General features: G+C 47.1%; 1 protein-coding gene across 1 annotated transcript; it reads right to left on the minus strand.

Annotated features, from left to right (window-relative positions):
• Positions 1–1,105: 1,105 nt before the first annotated feature.
• LOC127348701 (disease resistance protein RGA2-like) lies at positions 1,106–2,630 on the minus strand. Its single transcript, XM_051374638.2, has one exon. The coding sequence runs from the start codon at positions 2,619–2,621 to the stop codon at positions 1,212–1,214; it is 1,410 nt and encodes a 469-aa protein (XP_051230598.1). The 5' UTR covers positions 2,622–2,630; the 3' UTR covers positions 1,106–1,211.
• Between the last annotated feature and the right edge of the window lie 17,613 nt (positions 2,631–20,243).

The raw sequence follows: 20,243 nt of genomic DNA on the forward strand, positions 1-20,243 counted from the left end.
GTGGCCTTTGATGTTCTTGCCTGAGAATTGTGGAACGAGAGGAGGAACTGTAATTTTCGAGCTAGAATGAAGATTTTATACTTTTGTCGTTGTAAACACGATCAAGCTTGGAGACGTACAAGTTTTGAAATTGATTGGCATTGTAGTTTGGAATATGATTGGAATCAAGCAAACATTTATGATCAATTTTGATTGGTAAGTTTTCACAGAGTAAATATTAGACGGTTTCAAACCAAACGCGATTCCCGCTTATTTTTTAGGAATAGAAATTATAACTTCCAAAAAAGTATAACTTTTTCAGAAGCTAACTCAGTGATTTCGGCGCAGGAAACATCTGCTAGCAGCCAAAAACAATGTCAGAGATGAGTAGGGTCAGCGTTTCAGAGCACCTATGACAGACTTTAGTAGGAAACTGCCAAAAACATTTTCGAGGCAGTGAACACAAGTCAACACGTGTCGTGTCGACCAAGATTTTTGATGTGTGCTAACAAAATCTGTCAGAGACAGCGAAGTGTACCGACGGGCCTCATGTCTGGCGGGACGCGCCCATCAGCTCTAGGGCTACGAGCTGAAGTCCGGGCATCTCAAAATGTTATCGCTGACAGATTTTTTAGAACCCATCGAAGACAAGCCGTTAGGAACAATGGTGTTTGTACTAGTGAGAGCCAATCACATAGTGCGTGTAGCCTGAAATTGGAAGCCTTCAGGCCGATTGTCTTCGACTCCCGGTGGTGATGGAGCAGCATATTCCTCCTTAAACAAAGTTGCTTATCAATAGCAGTTTTTTAAAAATTGCTAATGTATAAATATTTTTTAGAGGATCCACATGTCAGTAAGTAGATTTTATTGTCATATACTTATAATTGGGATCATGGGCCTCACAAATGACCGATTGTCTCACTTTAATGTTAATTAGGTATAGTTAGAATTTCTGATTAGCTCAATCAATTGTCGTTTCACCTATCAGCAGCTTGACTACCATTGCAATTTAATGATACAGCTGTAGCCTGTACATTTTGCATATCCATACTAACAAGGGCAGTTACATACAGCTGAAGCCTATTATTAAGTAAAACAAGAGTAGAGTAAAATGCCAGGTGTAACAAAGCTCTTCCATTCTGTAAAAGAGAAACAAGAGTAGAGTAGTGTAACCTCTTGAACTAACATAGGGATACAATTCCTCCGTGCATTTGTGTTTACCAAATTAACATTTATCCTAATCTCTGGGCCAGATAATTCTTCCTGCTGGCTTTATGACGCGGCTTCCGTTTCTGAAAAGTAATTATGTAGTCACGGTAAGGAGGAATCCGGGATCTCCATGCCAACACATCAAACTTGTGTTCATCAGGAACACCAGCCCCGTTTAGTAGTTCTTGCCATGACAGTTTTGGCAGCTCACTTTGCCTAGGGCCAGCCTCTCTCAAATCATAAACCAGAAAGCCATGAACCGGACCAAAGCAACTGTGTGTCCGTGCTAGCTCTCTTACTTTCAATAACATGTTGCACCAAAATTTAGCATTAGGATTAGACCTTAATACCCCACCGACTATATTTGCAGCAAGAAAAGATCCATGCAGCTCAGTAGCCAGCTTCATGCCCACAGATGCCAGATTTGGGTGCTCATCAGGATCCATGCTTCCAAAGGCCAGTGCCTTGAAATAGTACCAGTACTCTTCCTGGGGTAAAAACTTCATCCTGATGGGTTGAGTAGTCCCAAATTCTGCAATTTTCTCTGCTCTGCCTATGATTACAATTTTAATCCCATGCAACCTATGCAAATATGACTGGAATTTTTTCCAAGCTGCTTCATCCACATCCCAGCTAAAAGCAACAACAAACAAGCACTTCCCCGAGGCTGCCTTGCATATCGCTGCAAATTCTCCTCTCCGTAGATCATCTCCTTTGAAGAAAAACATGTTAGAGAAACGACCACACACCCTCTCATCCTTGCAAGCATGTTGCATGAGAGTTTTCTTTCCAGTTAAGTGTGGACCGATGATCGGAAGGATGCTAATATTTTTGCAATCATGGCTGTCCTCGCATAGCAAGAAGTTGATGAGTTTCTCTTTCTCGATGTGGCGGCCAAACAAACAATTATCCATGTATAGATACGTACTGTATGGCTGGCGAACAAGGCGAGGGCAGCTGCTGAGGAGGATGACAAACTCTCTCATATCTGCAGTCTTGGCTTCTAAACTTTCAAGAACACTTTTCAATTTTATTGTGCTCCCAGTACAAAATTCTACTGGTTTGTTCTTCATTACAGAAGCAAAACGAAGGCGCTTGGCAGTGTTAAAAGTACAAACGGCGTAGGATTGGCTCCCGTGACTCACCTCATCATCTTCGACGCTCTTTTCTCCAAGGGACTGGACCTTGAGAATGTCAAGCATGTAGTACCCGAGATACACACCCTCCATGAGTGTCTTCAGCTGCAGAAACATTCCTTGATTTGTGATGTGTCGCCCATCTGCTTCCTCAACAACGGTGTTCATCCTTAGCAATATGCGCTCCAGCCTTCTTCGATCATCCTCCTCACATGTGTGGGTGCCAAAATTTTGTGCTAGAAAAGAGATGAACCGACTTACAAGATCACCTGCAACTGCTGAAATCAGAACCTCCATGCCAAGCTGAGCTCTGCTTTCCCCTGGAACAAGTGATCAGATGCTAGTTTGCAAAGAGGGTCAAGATTCAAGAGACTGGAAAATGATGTCAATAAAGACTGAATACCTACCGGAAATGTATGACAATGACAGGAGATGAGGAAACAATTTCAATACAATCTTCTTATAAATTGGAAAGCAATTGGACTAAGGTGTGGCTACAAGTTCAGTCAAGAATGGCTACTGCTAGGAGACCAGGACTATGGCGAAATTGGTGTGCCTGAAGACTGAAGTCAATTAGCCATCAACACATGCTGGGTTGTTCGCAAAAAAACAAAAAACAAAATACTAGGTCACACAGGACGTCAGTCAGGTGTAAAAAGTCATGCAAAAAAGATGATCAATCACTGTAATTAATGGTGAGGAAGATCATAGTGGTATATAGGTACATACCGTATCATACCACATAGAATTAGAAAAAATAATATCAAACACTTTCTCTGTCCCATAAAAATTGTCTCAGATTTGTCAAAATTTGAATGTATGTAGACGCCATCTAGTATGTAGACATATTCATATTTTATTAAATCCCAGACAAGTTTTATAAGACAGAGGGAGTATATCTTATACTACACAATTTTGCATTGAGATTGTATGAATCAATAAATATAAAGATACTACAGTAGTACTCCCTCGTGCCCAAAATATGTTGCATATAAGATTTGGTCAAAGTCAAACTTCGTAAATTTTAATCATCTATATTGATAAAAATATAAATATATACGACAAAAGAATAATATTTTTAGAATTGTATGAAATATATTTTCATATTATATGCATTTGACATGGTAGATCTTGTATTATTATCTATATTCTTGGTCAAAATTTGCACAGTTTAACTTGCAAGGTGTCGTCGTGGTGAATAAACAGATGACATGGATAGGTTTAAGTTGGGGCCGATGTGCCCCGGGGGATCCGGAGGAGGGGAGATGGAATAACACACACGCGACACAAGATTTACCCAGGTTCAAGGCCCTCGTGAGGAGGTAAAACCCCGACTCCTGCTTGTCTGAGTTGTATAGATGATCGAGGTGAAAACCCCACTACAATGGTGCTCTTTGAGCTGTGTAGCGAGAGGTAGAAGATGAGCTCTAAGCGCAATGGGGGAGAATGAGAGAGAGTGGGGTCGTCCTGGGAGCCCCCGTGCAAGGGAGTCCTTCCTCCCCTTATATAGCGTGGGGAGGCAGGTTACATGGGTGGAAACCCTAGCATGGTATAAAATCCTTATTTGTGGATATGAGTCTGTGTCTTGTCTTGTCTTGTCGCCAGTACCTCTTGATGTGACCTGGCCGATGACAATTGTGCTCCTTGTCAGCGGTATGGGGTGACGTGCTTGGAGCATGGTGATGTGCGCACAACGATGACCGTTGATCCTATGCCGGCACCCCTATGTCGGTATTCATAAAGTATGTCGGTATCTTTTCCTTCGACCTGAACATCAAAGTTAGACGCCGGTTCCTCATACGGGGTTAGTTCATGTCGGCATACCTCTCATGCTGACATAAGTATTCCGGCTTTCCTCTAAGCCGGTTGACCTTTAATCCAGTCAACACTCATTTCACCATTGTGTCGTATTCTGGCATACCTTGATAATCTAGCATACTTACCTTATGCCGGCTAACTAAGCCCAAACTTGACCTACCAGGGGTCATCCCCCGACATTAGTCCCCGAAACTGGTATGGTCTAGCAGTGCCAGCTGATGGGCCGCAGCAGGTTCCCTGCCAAAAATATATCTATGTTGTGTAAGAATTCAATTATGTTTATGTGTTTTTTTTATCTCTGCCACCGTAGCCTTGATGAAACCCCAGGGGGTCGTATATATAGTGGTTTTTAGGGCAAAACAAGTTGGTTCACGAAAGATTATGGCGAAATGGACGCTCAATGTGGGAAAGGACCCTGGTGGCACGCCCACTTTGGGCACGCCACAGGACCTCTTTCCCATCTTGTTGATCTCATGGTGGCCCACTTTAGCTCATTTTGTTCGTCTCGAAATTTCCAAAGCGTGCCCCCCCCCCCCCCCCCCCCCACCTTGCCCTTTTTCGAGTCTCGTAGCTCCTGTAAAGTCAAAATCACTAAAAGAGGCGTTTTCTGCCAAACAGAATTAGAACCAGAGGAGAGGGGGTTGTTTAAAAAAAATCCCCTAAAACATCATAAAACATGGGAATAACATTACATAATATGAAAATGTGTGGTAGTATGTTGCAATAAAGTGCAAAGTTCACGTATGCAATTTACATGCATCACCGGCACAACTCAAAGAGCTTCAGGGGCGAATTAACGCCATCCAAGGTACCATTTCTTCTGTGCTTTGTGTTTTCACTTGTTCATTTTATCCGTTGCTAACTTGTAATCTCGGCGCAGGCGAGAAAGAGAATGATGAATCCTAGCTGAACCAAAAAAAGATGCACGTTAGCGAGCTCCAGCGGGAGAAAGATGAGGTGACCTGGCTGAAGGAAGAAGTTGCAGGATTGAAACGCCGGCATGAGGTTGAATTCGGCAAGGTGATGGAGGATTATGAGAGCTAGAAGACCCGTGCTACGGTGCGCCACGGGCTGCCACGCGTCCCCTATATGCCGAGGGGGCTGCCCTCGGCGTAGCTCCATGCTACGGCGCGCCACGGGCCGCCACGTCGTCGTCGCGTCGACCTATGCCGAGGGGGATCCCCTCGGCGTATGGACAGCGCCGTTAACGGCGACGGCACGCCAGCGAGCGTACGCCGACGGTGAGTACGCCGACGGCGAACACGGTCCTCGGCGTAGGTGGCGTACGCCGACGGCTAGGCCTACGCCGACGGTGGTCACGGCTATGCCGAGGGACCTGTACGCCGACGATGTACGCCGAGGGCTGCCGTCGGCGTAGCCTACGCCGAGGGCAAGGCATGGCTACGCCGAGGGCAGCCGGCCGTCGGCGTACGCGCCAATTCCTGTAGTGAATGAGACCATCAAGAGCTTTGAAACTGAGATCCGAAGGCTAAAGGATTTGTCCGGCCTAGAGAGAAGGCTTAATGATCCTCAGAAACATCAAGTTGAGGCCATAAAAGCTAATATGAATGACCAGAGAGATGTTGCTAAGCGGCTGAACCGCGAATGGAAGGTGAATTCAAACCTTGACCCTTGTGCCGGAACTGAGCTTATTCGGGTTTTCTTATCCTTCTATTTCGGAGGCCTTCCCGGAATCTAAGGACTTGGCGATAAATGTTGTTAAAGACGTTCGGAAAGACCTTACCGGTCCTCAGGAGCCCTATTGGAGCATGATGGAAGATCACATGGTTGCTATGTCCGCTCGGGTTTCCCATATGGAAGGTTATTGGCATTGATATGTCGTTGGCGGCTATTCACGCCTTCAACACTTTGTATCCCGGAGAAGCGAAACCGGTGCGCATTGAAGATTTATGCGAGTGGTTGAATGTTGTGGATGAGCAGCTTGATGGATGGCGGACATCCGCAGGTCGGGCCGGGACCGACACTGCCCTGAAGTTTGTCACCTCTTGGTACGTAACTCTTGATCTTGCTGCACTTGAGACACTGAGATCCGGCTCAGCGGTTCTCTCGGACGAGCCGCTGATAAAGAAGCGCAAAGCCAGAGCTTATGAGATAGCCCAGTATGCCCCGTTTCATGAATTCATTCCGGGTCTGAACGACCCTGAGCCGCCGGAAGAGGAAGGAGGTGAAGATGCTGCCAAAAATGGTAGCAATGACGAATTGACGATGATGTCGACAAGGAGTTCGTACTCGATGTTCCTCCCGCCAAGAAATCCGCACCAACAGATCCGTCAACGTCGGCCTCCGCTTTCGCGCCCAGAACCGGCGCTTTTTTTTATCTCGGTTTCATTATCTTCCAAAACTCAGTTCCTTAAATCTCCGAAATGCCGGGTGGAGATGTAATATATACTTTAAGCCCTTTTGGTTATGAAGCACAATTTTTAGTTTGTTAACTTTTAATGCCGGTTAGCTCTGGGCTCAGTCCTCGAGTTCATTTTCTCGTTTACTCAGTTTCGTAATCTTGGCTCTGTCTACCACTTTGGGCGTTCTACATATGAGTTCCAAGGCCACTAGGCTAAGCATACGATACTTGACATTTAGAGAAAAAACTCTTGAATTAAATTGGAAAGAAACCGGCATAGCCAGGGTTAGCGAAACAACTTTATCTCGGTTCGTTTGGTTCTCTTTTTCTTAGCTGTTTTTCGTGTGATTAACAATCTCTAGCCCCTACTCTTGCTTGACATGAAGTCGGGTTGCAGACATTAGCTAAGTCGAAGAGTGGGGCTTTAACGCCAATACAGTACTAATACCCATAGGAAATTTAAGCCGAACCAACCGACATAAGCAAAACGAAAGACGGAAAACATGCAAATATCATGGCAAAGGCAGTCCCCGAGTTTAATTCGGGATGCCGACATACTACTCATCCATTAGCTCATATGGAAAAAGGGATGTAGAAGCACCTACAGGTTTGTCTTGAGAATGAAAAATGGTGGAGAAGAGCTACATTCCGAAGTTGCTTGGTGTCCTCATCGAACTTGTCTTTCCTGTCCTATTTGGCTTCTGTGGGCCGGAATCAATTTTTGCCAGCTTGGACCTGTTTGAGTTTTTGCCTGCTTGGACATTTAACTTATACCGGTGTATAGCCTTCTTGGGTGTTTATCGGAATCAACTTTTTCCAGCATGGGCCTTTTTGAAAATTTTCCTGCTTGGGCTTTTGTCATATGTCAGTGTATAGCCTTTTTGGGCATTTACTGGAATAATATTTTGCCAGCTTGGGCCTTTATTCATCATCATTTTTTTTATCCTGGTACTTAGATGCACTTCCGGATTGAGAGTTAACCCGGATTGGGAGTTAACCCGGATTTCTATCACCTCGCAGTGTTCTTCCTGAAACAAGGTTAGTCGACGTAGACATACACACATGTATCTTAAATATCTACTCTTATCCGGTTAACTAAAGCATCTATGTCAACATGTATCAAAACCTAAATCCTTCATATCAAATCTAAACAATAGCTTTATACGCAAAATTAAAGGTTTGATCTCGGGGCAGTCCCCGAGTTACTTTCAGATCCTGCGACCACTACAACTTTCTAATCCAAATAAAGCAATAACTTGCTAAACACGATGAATCACGCGAGCTCCCAAACTTGCGAGCACGATACATAGCAACACACAATAAACACTCACAAACAAGCCTCCGATGACGAGTCCCCGAGTGTCACGTACGTACGGCGGGGCCACCGCACCGGTGACGAGGAAGAAGGCGAAGATGATGATGATGACACCAGCGAAGTTGCGCAGCGAGCTGAATCTCCATATTCAGCCGCAGCGCTCGCCGGTGTTGATGAAGAAGACCCCTTCTGGACATGAACCCCAGCCGGCGCAGCTGTTGGCCCCATGGTGGGCGCCAACTGTAATTGTGGTGAACAAACAGATGCTTATGTTGGGGTTGCTGTGGCCCACAGGATATAGAGGAGGGGAGATGGACTAACACACACACGCGACACAAGATTTACCCATATTTAAGGCCCTCGTGAGGAGGTAAAACCTCTACTCTTGCTTGTCTAAGCTGTATAGATGATGGAGGTGGAAAACCCCAATACAATGGTGCTCCTTAAGCTGTGTAGCGAGATGTAGAAGATGAGCTCTTAGCGCTATGGGGGATAATGAGACGGCAGCCCTTATTTGTGGATCTGAGTCTGTGTCTTGTCTTGTCGCTAGTATCTTTTGACGTGACCTGGCCTTCTGCCATACCGATGACCATTGTGCTCCTTGTTAGCGGTATGGCATGACGTGCTTGGAGTGTGGCGACGTGCGCACACCGATGATGGCTTCCTGCTTGATTGTAGTGATGTGTCCTATGTGTGGACTTCTGGGGGCAGACATATAGTTGTTGATCGTATGCATGTATCTTGTCCTTCAACCTGCACATCAAAGTTAGACGTTGGTTCCTCATACCGGGTTAGCTCATGCGAGCATACCTCTCATGTTGGAATAAGCATCCCGTCTTTCCTCTAACCCGGTTGACCTTTAATCCGGTCAATACTCATTTCACCATTGTGCCGTATTCCGGTATACCTTGATAATCCGGCATACTTGCCTTATGCCGGCTAACTAAACCCGAACTTGATCTACCAGGGGTCATCCCCCGACATACGAAAAATTATGCGCAACATAAAATCGGTATGAGGGAGTACTACACGATGCTCCCTCCGTTAGATACTTTCCTACTCATGACATGTAAATTTGTAAATATGTTTATCAAGTGCTAGCACACCTCCCTATTTTTTGTTAGGATTTAGATTAGTCATAATGGAGACTAACATATAGTAGCAGACGGACACTATTCTATGTTACTACATTTATAACACATAGTAATATAAACTTATTTTGTATACGATTTACACAAAAAAACTTATTTTGTATACTTATAACTACTATACTAAAGCTGAACAAGTTCCATTTTTCTCAGAATTTTGGATTATTTTTGTGCCTATGTGCCATGCTGACACGTGTTCTGTTGTGCTACATGGATCTTTCGTGTGCATTTCAGGGGACGTCTTGCAGTTTCTTTTTAGTTTCACCCTGTGTGGTTTTTACATCGTGTACACTTCTGGGTGGACATAGTCATAAAATTCCCAACTCCACCGCTTCGGTCCAGCAGTAGGTCAAAGCGGTGCAAGGAATGGTTCAGCAGTGCAACACGCGTCCCGCCTGCGACCCCCTGCCTACCCCTCCGCTCACTAATTTTCCTCACGAGCTGCCCAATCTTCTCCCCATGTCCCTCACGAGCTGCCCAATCTCCATCTACAGTAGACTCCATGGGACCTTCTCCGGCGTCTCTGAGGGCTTCGCCAGTCCGGCCGTCCGCCGCCACGGCAGGGATGACCGAGGGATCGGGTCCTGCGTCTCCGGCCCGCCGTCGGCTGCCACGATCACGACCAGATGCGTCACGAAGCCGGCGGCCAGCTCCGCCCCGCCCACGCCCGCGGCCGTCGCCGCGAGCGCCGCCCGCCCGGCCACGGCTCGGCCCGCCCCGGCGACCTCCGCGGCGTCCCGGCAGGCCACGCCCGGCCATGGCTCGCCAGGCCACGCCGGCGGCCAGCTCCGTCCCGCCCACGCCCGCGCCCGTCGCGGCGACCGCGCCGCCCGCCCGGCCACGGCTCGCCCCGCCCGGCGACAACCGCGCCCCGCCTGCCCGCCCGTGGCCGAGCTGCAGCTGCTGCCCGGCCGGGCCTGCTCGCCCGTGCCCACGAGTGGCCGACGCGGCCGGCGGCGTGCCCGCCCGTGCGTGCCCGACGCGGCCGGAGTCGAGGCGCGCACGGACAGCTCCGACCGGCTCCACCTCTCGCCGGCCGTTTCTCCGTCTCGCCTCGGGGAACCTCGGCCCGGCACAACGCCCACCACTCGGCGACCGGCGCTCCCCACCGCCGGTGTCGCGATTCGTGGCAAAACGGGGAGGCTCGCTCTCCGGTTTCTCTCGTTCGCGGTAAGGTTCCCTAGGGCGCCGCCGCCACTCACCGCCCGGCCGCCTTCCACGTCCTCGAGCGCCTCATCGGACGACCTGCACCGCCTCCTCCGTCCACCTCTCCTCCATCGACCTGCAATTCCTCCCCGGCCACGCTTCCGCAGGTCGGCCTGCACCACCTCCTCTGCCAGACCTGCAGCGTGGTCGACCTGCACCACCTCCTCTGGCCGACCTACAGCGCTTCAGCCACCGTGGCCAGCCTGCACCATCTCCTCTGGCCGACCTGCAGCACCTCAACCACCACGGAAAACAGGTATGATTATTTTTCCTTCTCTCAAAGTTTTGTCTCTGTTTTTGCCAAATATTAGATGATTGTACAACTCAGTGAGCAAATAGTTGATTGTACAATTCAGTGAGAAAATAGATGATTGCACAATTCAGTGAGCAAATTTGTTGTGATTAGGATGTTAGAAATTATTTGCATGTTAGATAGTAAGCTTTTTCCTGTCTTCCTGCAGCAGCTCATCACCTCGCGGTGGCGCCTCGACCCTACCGGGTGGTCGGCCCACACTCGACGACCTGCAGCGCCGCCGGAGCGCGCAGGAGCGTGGCCGGCTAGGGAGAAAGCCCGCAGCATGGCATGGCAGAGTTGGAGTGGTGCACGAGCTGACGGGATTCTATTTTCTCTCTGGTGGCTCATACCAGATCAGTTGAGGTGGCCATACAACCTCTTCTCTAATTTCCGGTGACACTCTTGCCGTGCTGCTGGAGTTGTCCACGGATTGCCCATTTTTGCATTCGGCCGCCAGTGACATGGGTTTTTTTTTAGTTTGGCTGGTACATGCTGCTCCCGGTTGAGGTGAAGATTAGTGTTCGTGGGAGTTATTTCTTGGGATGTTCTGTTATCCATGTGTGTTCTTGATTCGATTTGCTGTTCCGTAGGCTGCCATGGGAAGGTGCACTTTTAAACATGCAGTAATTGTTGCAGGCTGGTTGGTTTGATGGATGAGTTGTCAGGTCATTTTTACGGTTTAACAGGATCAGCTAGCAAATTCGCCAAGGCAGGCGGGCTGACTAATTGGCTCCATGGTTCTACTTCCTATTTGTGTTGGAAACAACCATCTTATATTTTGTTGAGTGATATTAAAATGAGAGAAACAATGTTAATTCCACGGCAATGTCTGTCCTCATGCTTCATGTATTTGAATTACACAAAAGAATCATGTATTTATAAAGCCAAAGGTGGATTTGCGAAAAAATGTTTTATTTCTTTAATTTGTTTTGTAGGTACTTCGGATTTCGGTGACGTTGTTGGGTCATCAGTGCAAATGCCTGGACTGGTTATGGCTCTTCATTGCAATTTGGTTCGTCCGGTGTTGCTTCAGTTGAGCTTTGTCAGCATCCTTATCAGTCACGTTTGCTAACCTATGTATACCTCAAATATTACTTGATGATATTTTCATGTTCTTTTGTTTATATATTTATAGTTTAAGATGACAAATACTGGTGTCTTTCCATATTGGTATATTACTTTGTACACCTCCACCGCCTTCCAGAATTTGCATGTTGCTGGTCCGATCCATTGTTGTACAAATCCGAGTATTCTATTTTGTTTTCTGTTGTTCTGATTTGGACCTTTTGGTCAGCTCAATTCGTACTGTCATGTCCTTTCATGACATATGCACAATTTGCCTAGACTGGAATCGTCATAACCTGGAATTCATTGAGAAGTGTCGTCTTTTAGTATAGAGTGGCATGTTTTCCGTATTGTTTCTTGCATATTTCATAATTTTGAAGTTGGTTTTAGTTGATGCATCCGAAGATGATTATTGCACAGAATTAGTGCTACCTATAGTCGTTTTTCGTATAAAGAAATGGAGCTTAGTTTTACCAGTTTGTATTTAGGTGGTTACATGACAGACCATATGATATTTTAGGAAGGTCTGTACTACCACACTATTGTTTTGAGAAAAGAATCGGTAACATATTTTGGATGGGGAGGTTGTTCCTGCGATGGGACTGTCGCAACTGATTATCAGTGGCTTATAGCTGCCGGTGTGTCATTTACTGCGTAGTTTTCAGAGTAATCTATCTCAGCATGAACATGCTCGACGAGTTTTCAGATGATGTGCAGAGATTCAAAAATTATGCTACCTTTGTTGTTTAAGGGTGACAAAAAGGAAGAAGCCATGCAATTATTTACTGCCATTCTCAAAAATGGTTTAGCACATAGTGTGTGAACATGGTTGCTACATGGTCCTGATGATCCCTTTGTATCCATGACGCAGAATTATCTCCCTCACTCCAGGGACTGCCTAACTCCCATATGTCTGAGTTCAAAAAATGACTCCAATATACTTTGTTCTGCACCGAGGATAGGGAGGCAACATTTATCAGGGTTGATGATTCTCCTTCCCGGTTGACATCTCTTTTCTCTAGATGTGAGTATACACAACACTTGAGATATCTGATATCAGTCCTTTATAGAGTTCAAGTGTTGTAGTCTTTTATTCTTCGCTGCACGATAACCCTACGGGCGCGGCCGTTCCTGCTGGGAAGTCCTGTGATAGATTTAACTCAAATTTCTATTGATGGAGGTTGCAAGTGCCAAATCCTCGATGTATCTATGTGACACAGCTCCAGGTGCTGAACACTTTGTTTAAGCGATGCAGTGCTTGGTTCTTAATTGTTATTATGTAGTAACTGCAGGCTCCTGTTATATGATAGTGTCGTGATATCCTTTTGTTGGAGTCGTTTTTGTTATTCTGAACTGTGCTGAGAGTTGGTAAATGCGTGTTGAATCCTATTGTGTTGCTTCTTTACTACTACTAAACAATGTTGCTCCTCATGGTTCTAATGTACCTCTCAAAGAGTAATCTCTATGCCCTTTACATTTTGTTCCTATCTGATTAGTAATTTCTCCCGTTTTAATTTTACCCAACTGCACTGCTGAACAAATAAAAGGGCCACCGGCTCTACATATCTCTACTTTTTTACTAGCTCTAACCTATGTGACCAGTTCACTTAGGAATGAGGTGCGACCTCTTTGTACTATATATTTGCTCTCCCATTGCAATTTTGCTTCATTTATATGAAAACATGCAGAAGGCCTCGATATGCATTGTTGGGTCCCTTTCTCATGTGTGATGCTTAGTCCTTAGACTGCCCTTAATAACTCAATTGTGCAGCTGCTAAGTGTTCTTCCTTCACTCTTTGCCATGAATGATATACAACAGTAATGGATGCATGATTGACATGTTGATTAATTCGTACAATGCTACCCGGATTACTTTCATTTTTGGGACAAGGAGAAGACCCCAGGTCACCAATTCTGTTTCAGCACAAGCACAATATACATACTGAATTACATAGGCAATAATTTTTTCTGAATTTAGACCAGCACAAATAGGGCATTGCCTACTGCTATGAGCTGTACAATTGTATCTAAAGATAGGCTTTGAATCGTTGCTATTGGGGGCTTGATGTGCACAGTCAGGACTAACCAAACTGATGTCTCTTTTTTTCTTTCAAATATTGCAGCCTGTAGTTGAGCAACATTCTGAAAGGAGGCAAGGACACTAATTTCCAGCGTCACCTGTTGCACGGAAATGGAGTTTGTTGTTCAAGCTCTAGGGAGGCTATGAGTTTTTTTTCCGGCGGTAGTGAGGGATTGCCGATAAGAAAAATGACTAGCACGGTATTTTCATGTAGTATATGAACTCTTGTTTTCATAGCTGGAGGCACGAACAATATGTATTTGTAGATGACCTATCAGTTTAATCTGGCCAGTTTGTGTTTGGCGTTCTTTTATTGTTTAGCATGACAAGATTTGAACTGTGCAATTATTGAGTGGTATACACTTCTGAAATTATTTCTTTGTGATAATTAGGATATATAATTTTCCAGTTCTGTATGACTGTGTATACATGGGGAGAAATCTTGCACAATTGCAGTGTCATATTTGCTTGTGCGTACTCAATGGCATTTTTGCAGAGCCCTATCCCTCTCCCTGTGTTAAACCCATTCTTTATGTCAGATTATAATCTCCTAATATGGCCATGTACTCACCTCACAAGTACAACATACCATGAAATTTCCTCTGCTTTTCAACTCGCAGGTACCACCTAGGCGCGGCGTGCTACCGCGCCATTACATGCTAGCTACTATACCAAACCTGAACAGCTTCGATTTTTCTCAGTTTTTTGAATTTTTTTTGGGATTAATGTGGTGCTAACACGTGGCTCAAACTGCTCTGTTATTGTTTTGTGTCCAGTTTTTGGTGCGTCTTGCATTTTCGGTCGGTTCTGTTTGGTCTGATTCTTCCAGTGGTGTTAGTTTTCGTTTTAGGCCTGGGTGTGTGTAGCCTTTTGTTCTTCGTGGTAGGGTCCACAGCCATGTGATGGGCGGTGCGGTGGTCAACCGTGTCACATGCTCCCTCTTCTCACTCATATTCTTCTCTCTCTCCAAACCGCCGTGGGAGACGACAGAGCAACGAGGGGAGGACGCGCGGCGCGAGAGGCTCCGCGAGGTTGCCTCCGACGAGCGCGAGGAGGCACATCGTGCCGCCGGAGGATCCGCCACGCCGCCGCCCGCGAGCACGACGAGGCGCCACGCCGCCGGTGATGAACTGTGAGGCGCCTCGCGTCTCGGGAGACGCGCCTCTCGGGAGGCTCCGCCATGCCGCCAGAGACGACCGCGCCGACGCGAGTCGCCGGCAGCTCCTCTGCCGGACTCCGCGAGAGGCTCCGCCACGCCGCCGGCGGCGACCACGACGAGGCGCGCCGCGTCTCGGGAGGGTGCGCCTCGGGAGGTTGCGCCACGCCGCCGCCGCACGACGGTCGCGCCTCGGGAGGTACTGCCACGACGCCACCGAGCAGGAGACGTGTCGCGTCTCGGGAGGCTCCGCCACGCCGCCGGCGACGAGCACGAGGAGGCGCGCCACGTCTCGGGAGGATGCGCCACGCCGCCGGCGACGAGCACGACGACGCGAGTCGCCGGCAGCTCCTCCGCCAAACGCCGCGTGAGCCTCCGCCACGCCGCCGGTGACGAGCACGACGAGGCGCGCCGCATCTCGGGAGGTTGCGCCACGACGCGGGGCGCGGGTGAAAGCGAAATGAGCGTGTGTGAGCTGGAGCGACCGATTTCGCGGACGCGATCGGTCGGCTCATTACAAATGTTTTCCTTCTTCTATCCCCACGCCTTCCATGTCGCCTACCGATTTTCCATTGCCTCGCCGCCGCCACCTACGGCTTTATCCGAGGGCCGCTGTCGAGGACAGGGACATCAGCGACGGGAGTATCACGCGGGTAGGAGCGGCATCGCACCGACTTTCCTAACCATTCCTCTATGGTTAGGAAGCACACCTCGCTGTAGACATCGCCTGACGGCCAACAAACAAAGGGGGGCTTCAAAAGGTAGGAAACACTCTTAGCATGTAATTCAGTTTTGAGTGTGCTTCTTACCCTTACTGTGCAATTTAATATACTCTTCTTTCGATAAAAAACATCTACTCGGAGATTTGGATGGTGTATGACTGCCTATGCTACCATCCACCTTTTAGATTCAATACATTATGGTCGTCAATAGTTTCCCTGCCCCTGTGCAAAAAAATAAGAAATGAACAGTTCCCTGTTCTGGGTTTTGAGTTTTTTACAAGCCAATTTTTCTATAACTATTTTTGGGTGGTTTTATCTATGTGTTATAGGTCTCTCTATGCTTATTTTGCACTCTATCAACCCATCCATATCCTTAATTTTCTTTTTTGCAGGGCTTCCTTTCCGCCTTGGTTTCAGAACTTGTGTTCATGTTATTAGCTATAGAAATGCAACTGTGTTGTGTATGGAAATGGGGTTGCGACAAAGCAGAGCTCATTGCACTGCGCCCTCACATATCCCCACCAGCTACATGGGCCACATCACCTCCTGCGACAGCCTTGGCGCTCCAGGGCGATTCGAGCAACGCCCGGAGCCATCTCGGGCATCTGTGTGGCGTTGGACATCGAAAACTCAACGGGAAACGGTGGCCTCAAGCGCGGGTCTGTCTTAAGTCCATGTGCATTCTGTCCCACCGGTGCCCGGCAGCGTCGACGACCATTTTCTCCTTCCACTGTCTTCTTTTCATCGCCCCAGCCAGATGTACTTCCGGCAAGAAGGGTGTAGATACGTGTCCCTGTTCTAACAGCTGTTCAGAAATTCATCTAATTCTTGCGTGCATTATATGTCTCATCTTAGTTCTAACACATGTTCAGAGATACTGATTTTGAAATTTGGCAGTCCAGTAGTAATCCGTTAGCCATCAAACACATGCATACATTTGTTGATACTGACCATATACGTACTAAAGACGCATAGGCACTAGTGGCGTAAACCTTATGCAGTATATATAGAGATGTAATGGTACCTACACGATATATTGCCCCTTAGGCTTTGGCCTGCCAAAACACCATAAGGTTCTTTACATCCATGTTTCTTCTTGCATATGTTTTCTGATTTTTTATGTAGATTGTTCTCTTGCAGTGGGAGTCAGCTGTGTTTTGTTCATCTTCCATTTTTTTAGCTATTTAGCTATTTTTTTATTTTACTACTCCCGTTAGACTTTGTGAGACTCGAAACTGTTTCTGAATCATTATTGCTTTCATGTAGAATATGATGATGATACTGAGGCTGGATAGGTCAGTGCAATCACTAATGAAAACCTTACTGTTAGTTAGTTCTCCACGAGCATACAAAATGTAAGAAAGCAGGAGAAAAACTCAATAGTTAATTCTCCATGAGCACCTCAACTATTTCTCATGTTGCAATCTACTGTCGCTCTTATTTTTTGAACTGGACACTACTGGATCGTCGCTTCCACTAAAAAAAAAAAAGACAATACATAGTAGCCCTCCAGCGTGTCTGTTGTATTTGTCTTCCACCTGATGTGAGTACATATTTAGATATCTACAGGCAATAATAGCTGAGGTGTATTTTATTTCTACCAGTTAGGACATGTGCTCTTCGCATTGATTTAGCCCGAGTAGGTTTCTTACTCTATTCCAGCTACATCAATAGAGAATACTCTTTTTGATTCTTTATCACACCAGGCACATGGTTCTGTCTTCATTTTACATGCAAGAATACTGAGACGACCGGTAAATTTGCATGATTGCACACACTAATAAGTAAGATAATACTCATACTTCCAATTTGCGGCAACAATTATAAATATTCATCAGTGCACTATGTGCTGTGGATTTATTCAATGGCATATTGGCAGTGATAGCCCATTCTTTTCCCCTTAATTACGATGTCTAATATTTGACATGTCCAACATGAGCCGATAAGAGATAAAAGCATGGGATGGCTTCCTGCCTTCATATTCCTCATTTTCATGGCTGCAGACTCAAATTGTTCAAAACTTAACTACATGTGTTGTAACTTTATAAATAAAGTCCTCAAGTAAACAATTTTGTTCACAATGTCTTCTCCTATTGAAACTATGCAACATATTCTAAAAAAGGCCTACCTTTTGTTCTTCAACTTGCAACCACAATGGGCGCGGCGTGCCGCCGCGCCTTTCTTTGCTAGTTTATCTTAAAAAGTGTGGTCACGTAGCTAATTACCACAACTATTTTTTATTTAATAATATGACATTTCATCAAACTAGCACTTAGACTAATGATGTTAATTTGGGTCGTCTCAACGCAATTTTCTACGTTTCTCTCTAGAGCACATCATGTGTTGTGTTTTTTTTTGATAAAGAGAATATATTAATATCAAAAGATACCAATTACACTCAGCCTCTACAACAATGCAACACCCTAATGGCACTACGGATGCACACAATCAAAAACTTTAAAAGAAAAGTCCCGCTATAGTATCCGAGGCCTAGCAACAGTAATACATCCACCCCCTAGATAACACCTGACATACAGACTCTCCAAAAGCAACGTCTCCAAGAAGGGAACAGTGCACCAGCGTCGTCGTCGCTCGATCAAAGATCTTAGGTTTTCACCCTGAAGATAGTCCCCACTCTCAAAACAATGCCTCCAACAAGGTCATTGCCACGCACAACCAGTTAAGGCCAGATCTTGAGTTTTCACCCTAAAAGGTAGGACTCTGAACTTCACCTGTGCTGCCGCCCCCATTTTCATACCGCTGCTGCGAATCCTGGAACACCAAGCAAGTTCCTCAACATCGTGGAGACTTGAACCTTTTTTAGCTAATCCCCCAATCCCGCCTTCATAAAATTATCTGCTTCTGACTTCACCATGGACCAAAAGTCTCTTGATGTCAACACGGAACAGAGCTTTCGCGTCGCTCCCTCCGGAACCAAATGGTCGGAATAAAAGCATGGGTGCGCGCGACAGAATACCACCCGATCCTGTGAACTCCAGGCAAAAGATGCACTGTTCCATTCGCTATCGGAGCCTTCCGAAACTCATCACTCTGGCTAGATGAAGAAAGATGGGCATCCGGAACGTCTTCATCTTCGCGAAAGAAGAACCCTAGGACCACCACCATGAAAGCCGGAACGGCTGGCCCCCACGCCGCCGCCATGGCTGAGAACCGCGGTCCATCTTCCTCTCCAACCCGGTCGGTGGAGGTCAGCAGCGATCCTGCTGCCGCCCTTTACTCGGTAGTTCCACCACACCACCGCGTCTCCCGCCATGATCTAGGCGAAGTAGCCGAAGGCCACCGCCACCAGACCCGCCGTCCACCGTCGCCGCCCCTGGAAGACCCCACCTCGGCGCGAAGGGGAGTCCATGGACGCGCCACCACCGCCCCCTGCCCTTGGCAGCCGGACGCGACCAGCACCACCGACCCCGACGGCGGCAGCGACCAGGAGGAGAAAGATGGGCCGTCTCTTCTTGGGTTCAGGTCGTCGCCCAAGCCGCCTCGCGCAAGACGACCCGAGGCGAAGGTGGGAAGGGAGGAGAGGGGATGGAAGGGAGCGGTGGTGGAGGGAGGGAGGGCAGCGGTAGTGCTGGGAGGGTGGAGGGTGGAGAAACGGCGGCTAGGTCAGGAGGGGCGGCCTGCGTTGTGTTCTTACCATCTTTCTGCTTGCAGTCGTTGCTCCTAGGAGTTATTATAACTCGATCTCGTTGACCGTCGCCACCCTATCGCGATGCAAGAGCCGTCAGCACACCAGCTTGGTCGTGCTCGTGGTGCGAAGATGCGCCCGCGACCGTTCGCGGTGTCCGCCCACGATTACATCAACAATGCCGCCCTGCCAGGTTCCATACATTGTGCTACGCGCTCGCGCGCCGTAGATCTTCATGCTAGGCTGGACGGCACAAAGGGGCTCCATGGCGTGCGGCTGCTCATGTTGACAGCCTTGTCGACACGTCTGCTACCTTGAGGCCATTCACGCGCCACCACATAGGGTTTGATCATCCACCGAGCACCGATGCAAGACCTGTTTCTATATAGACAGATTGAGCGGCAATGACGTCCACATCACCGCTTTCACTTTATCCAGTTTCTCCATAGTGAGTTACTGAGTTTCTAGCTGCATCTGATTCCACCATGTCCTGGTAAAATGTTTTTGTGTGATGTTTTCCGGGTCAAGTTTTCATCAGTTTGCTTTTCGGGCAAGAGACACCAACGGATCTAAAATCAAAATCTGCAGAGATAATTGGGTCCCTAGAGGGAACTTAAAGATTATTGGTAAAGCCAAAAAATCACTAAAATAGGTTTCAGACTTGATAGTACCTGCAACTAAGACTTGGAATGAGGATTTGGCCCATGATCAATTCTTTATGAAACAGACGCTGAACATGTGCTGAAACTCAAAATTCCCACACATGTGGGTGAAGATTATGCTGGAATTTTTGGGCATTTGACCTTTGGCCCATGATACAAAGGTAGGTTGCTCTAGTCCTAGTAAGTGAGTGAAAAGAGAGAGCCCTCGCGCACTCCTCCTCAGCCGCCTGCCTCGTCACGACACGACACGTCACGACGCGCCGCGGGTTGCGGGGATCTCGCCGAGCCGAGCTTATCTTTTTTGCTGTTTGGGAAATTAATTGTGTAATCAATTACGAGTCATTAACGAACGTTAACACATCCGTTTTCGTTCCGATTTTTCTGGATCGTGAACTCGTACGTGGGCTGCGTCCCACGACCTTCTCGAACCGCACTACATAAGCG

Source organism: Lolium perenne, chromosome 4, assembly GCF_019359855.2.
Source record: "Lolium perenne isolate Kyuss_39 chromosome 4, Kyuss_2.0, whole genome shotgun sequence".
Lineage (NCBI taxonomy): Eukaryota > Viridiplantae > Streptophyta > Magnoliopsida > Poales > Poaceae > Lolium > Lolium perenne.

Excerpts from the sequence above, each read along its gene's own strand:
- LOC127348701 (XM_051374638.2), bottom strand. The coding sequence starts at position 2,621 with ATGGAGGTTCTGATTTCAGCAGTTGCAGGTGATCTTGTAAGTCGGTTC.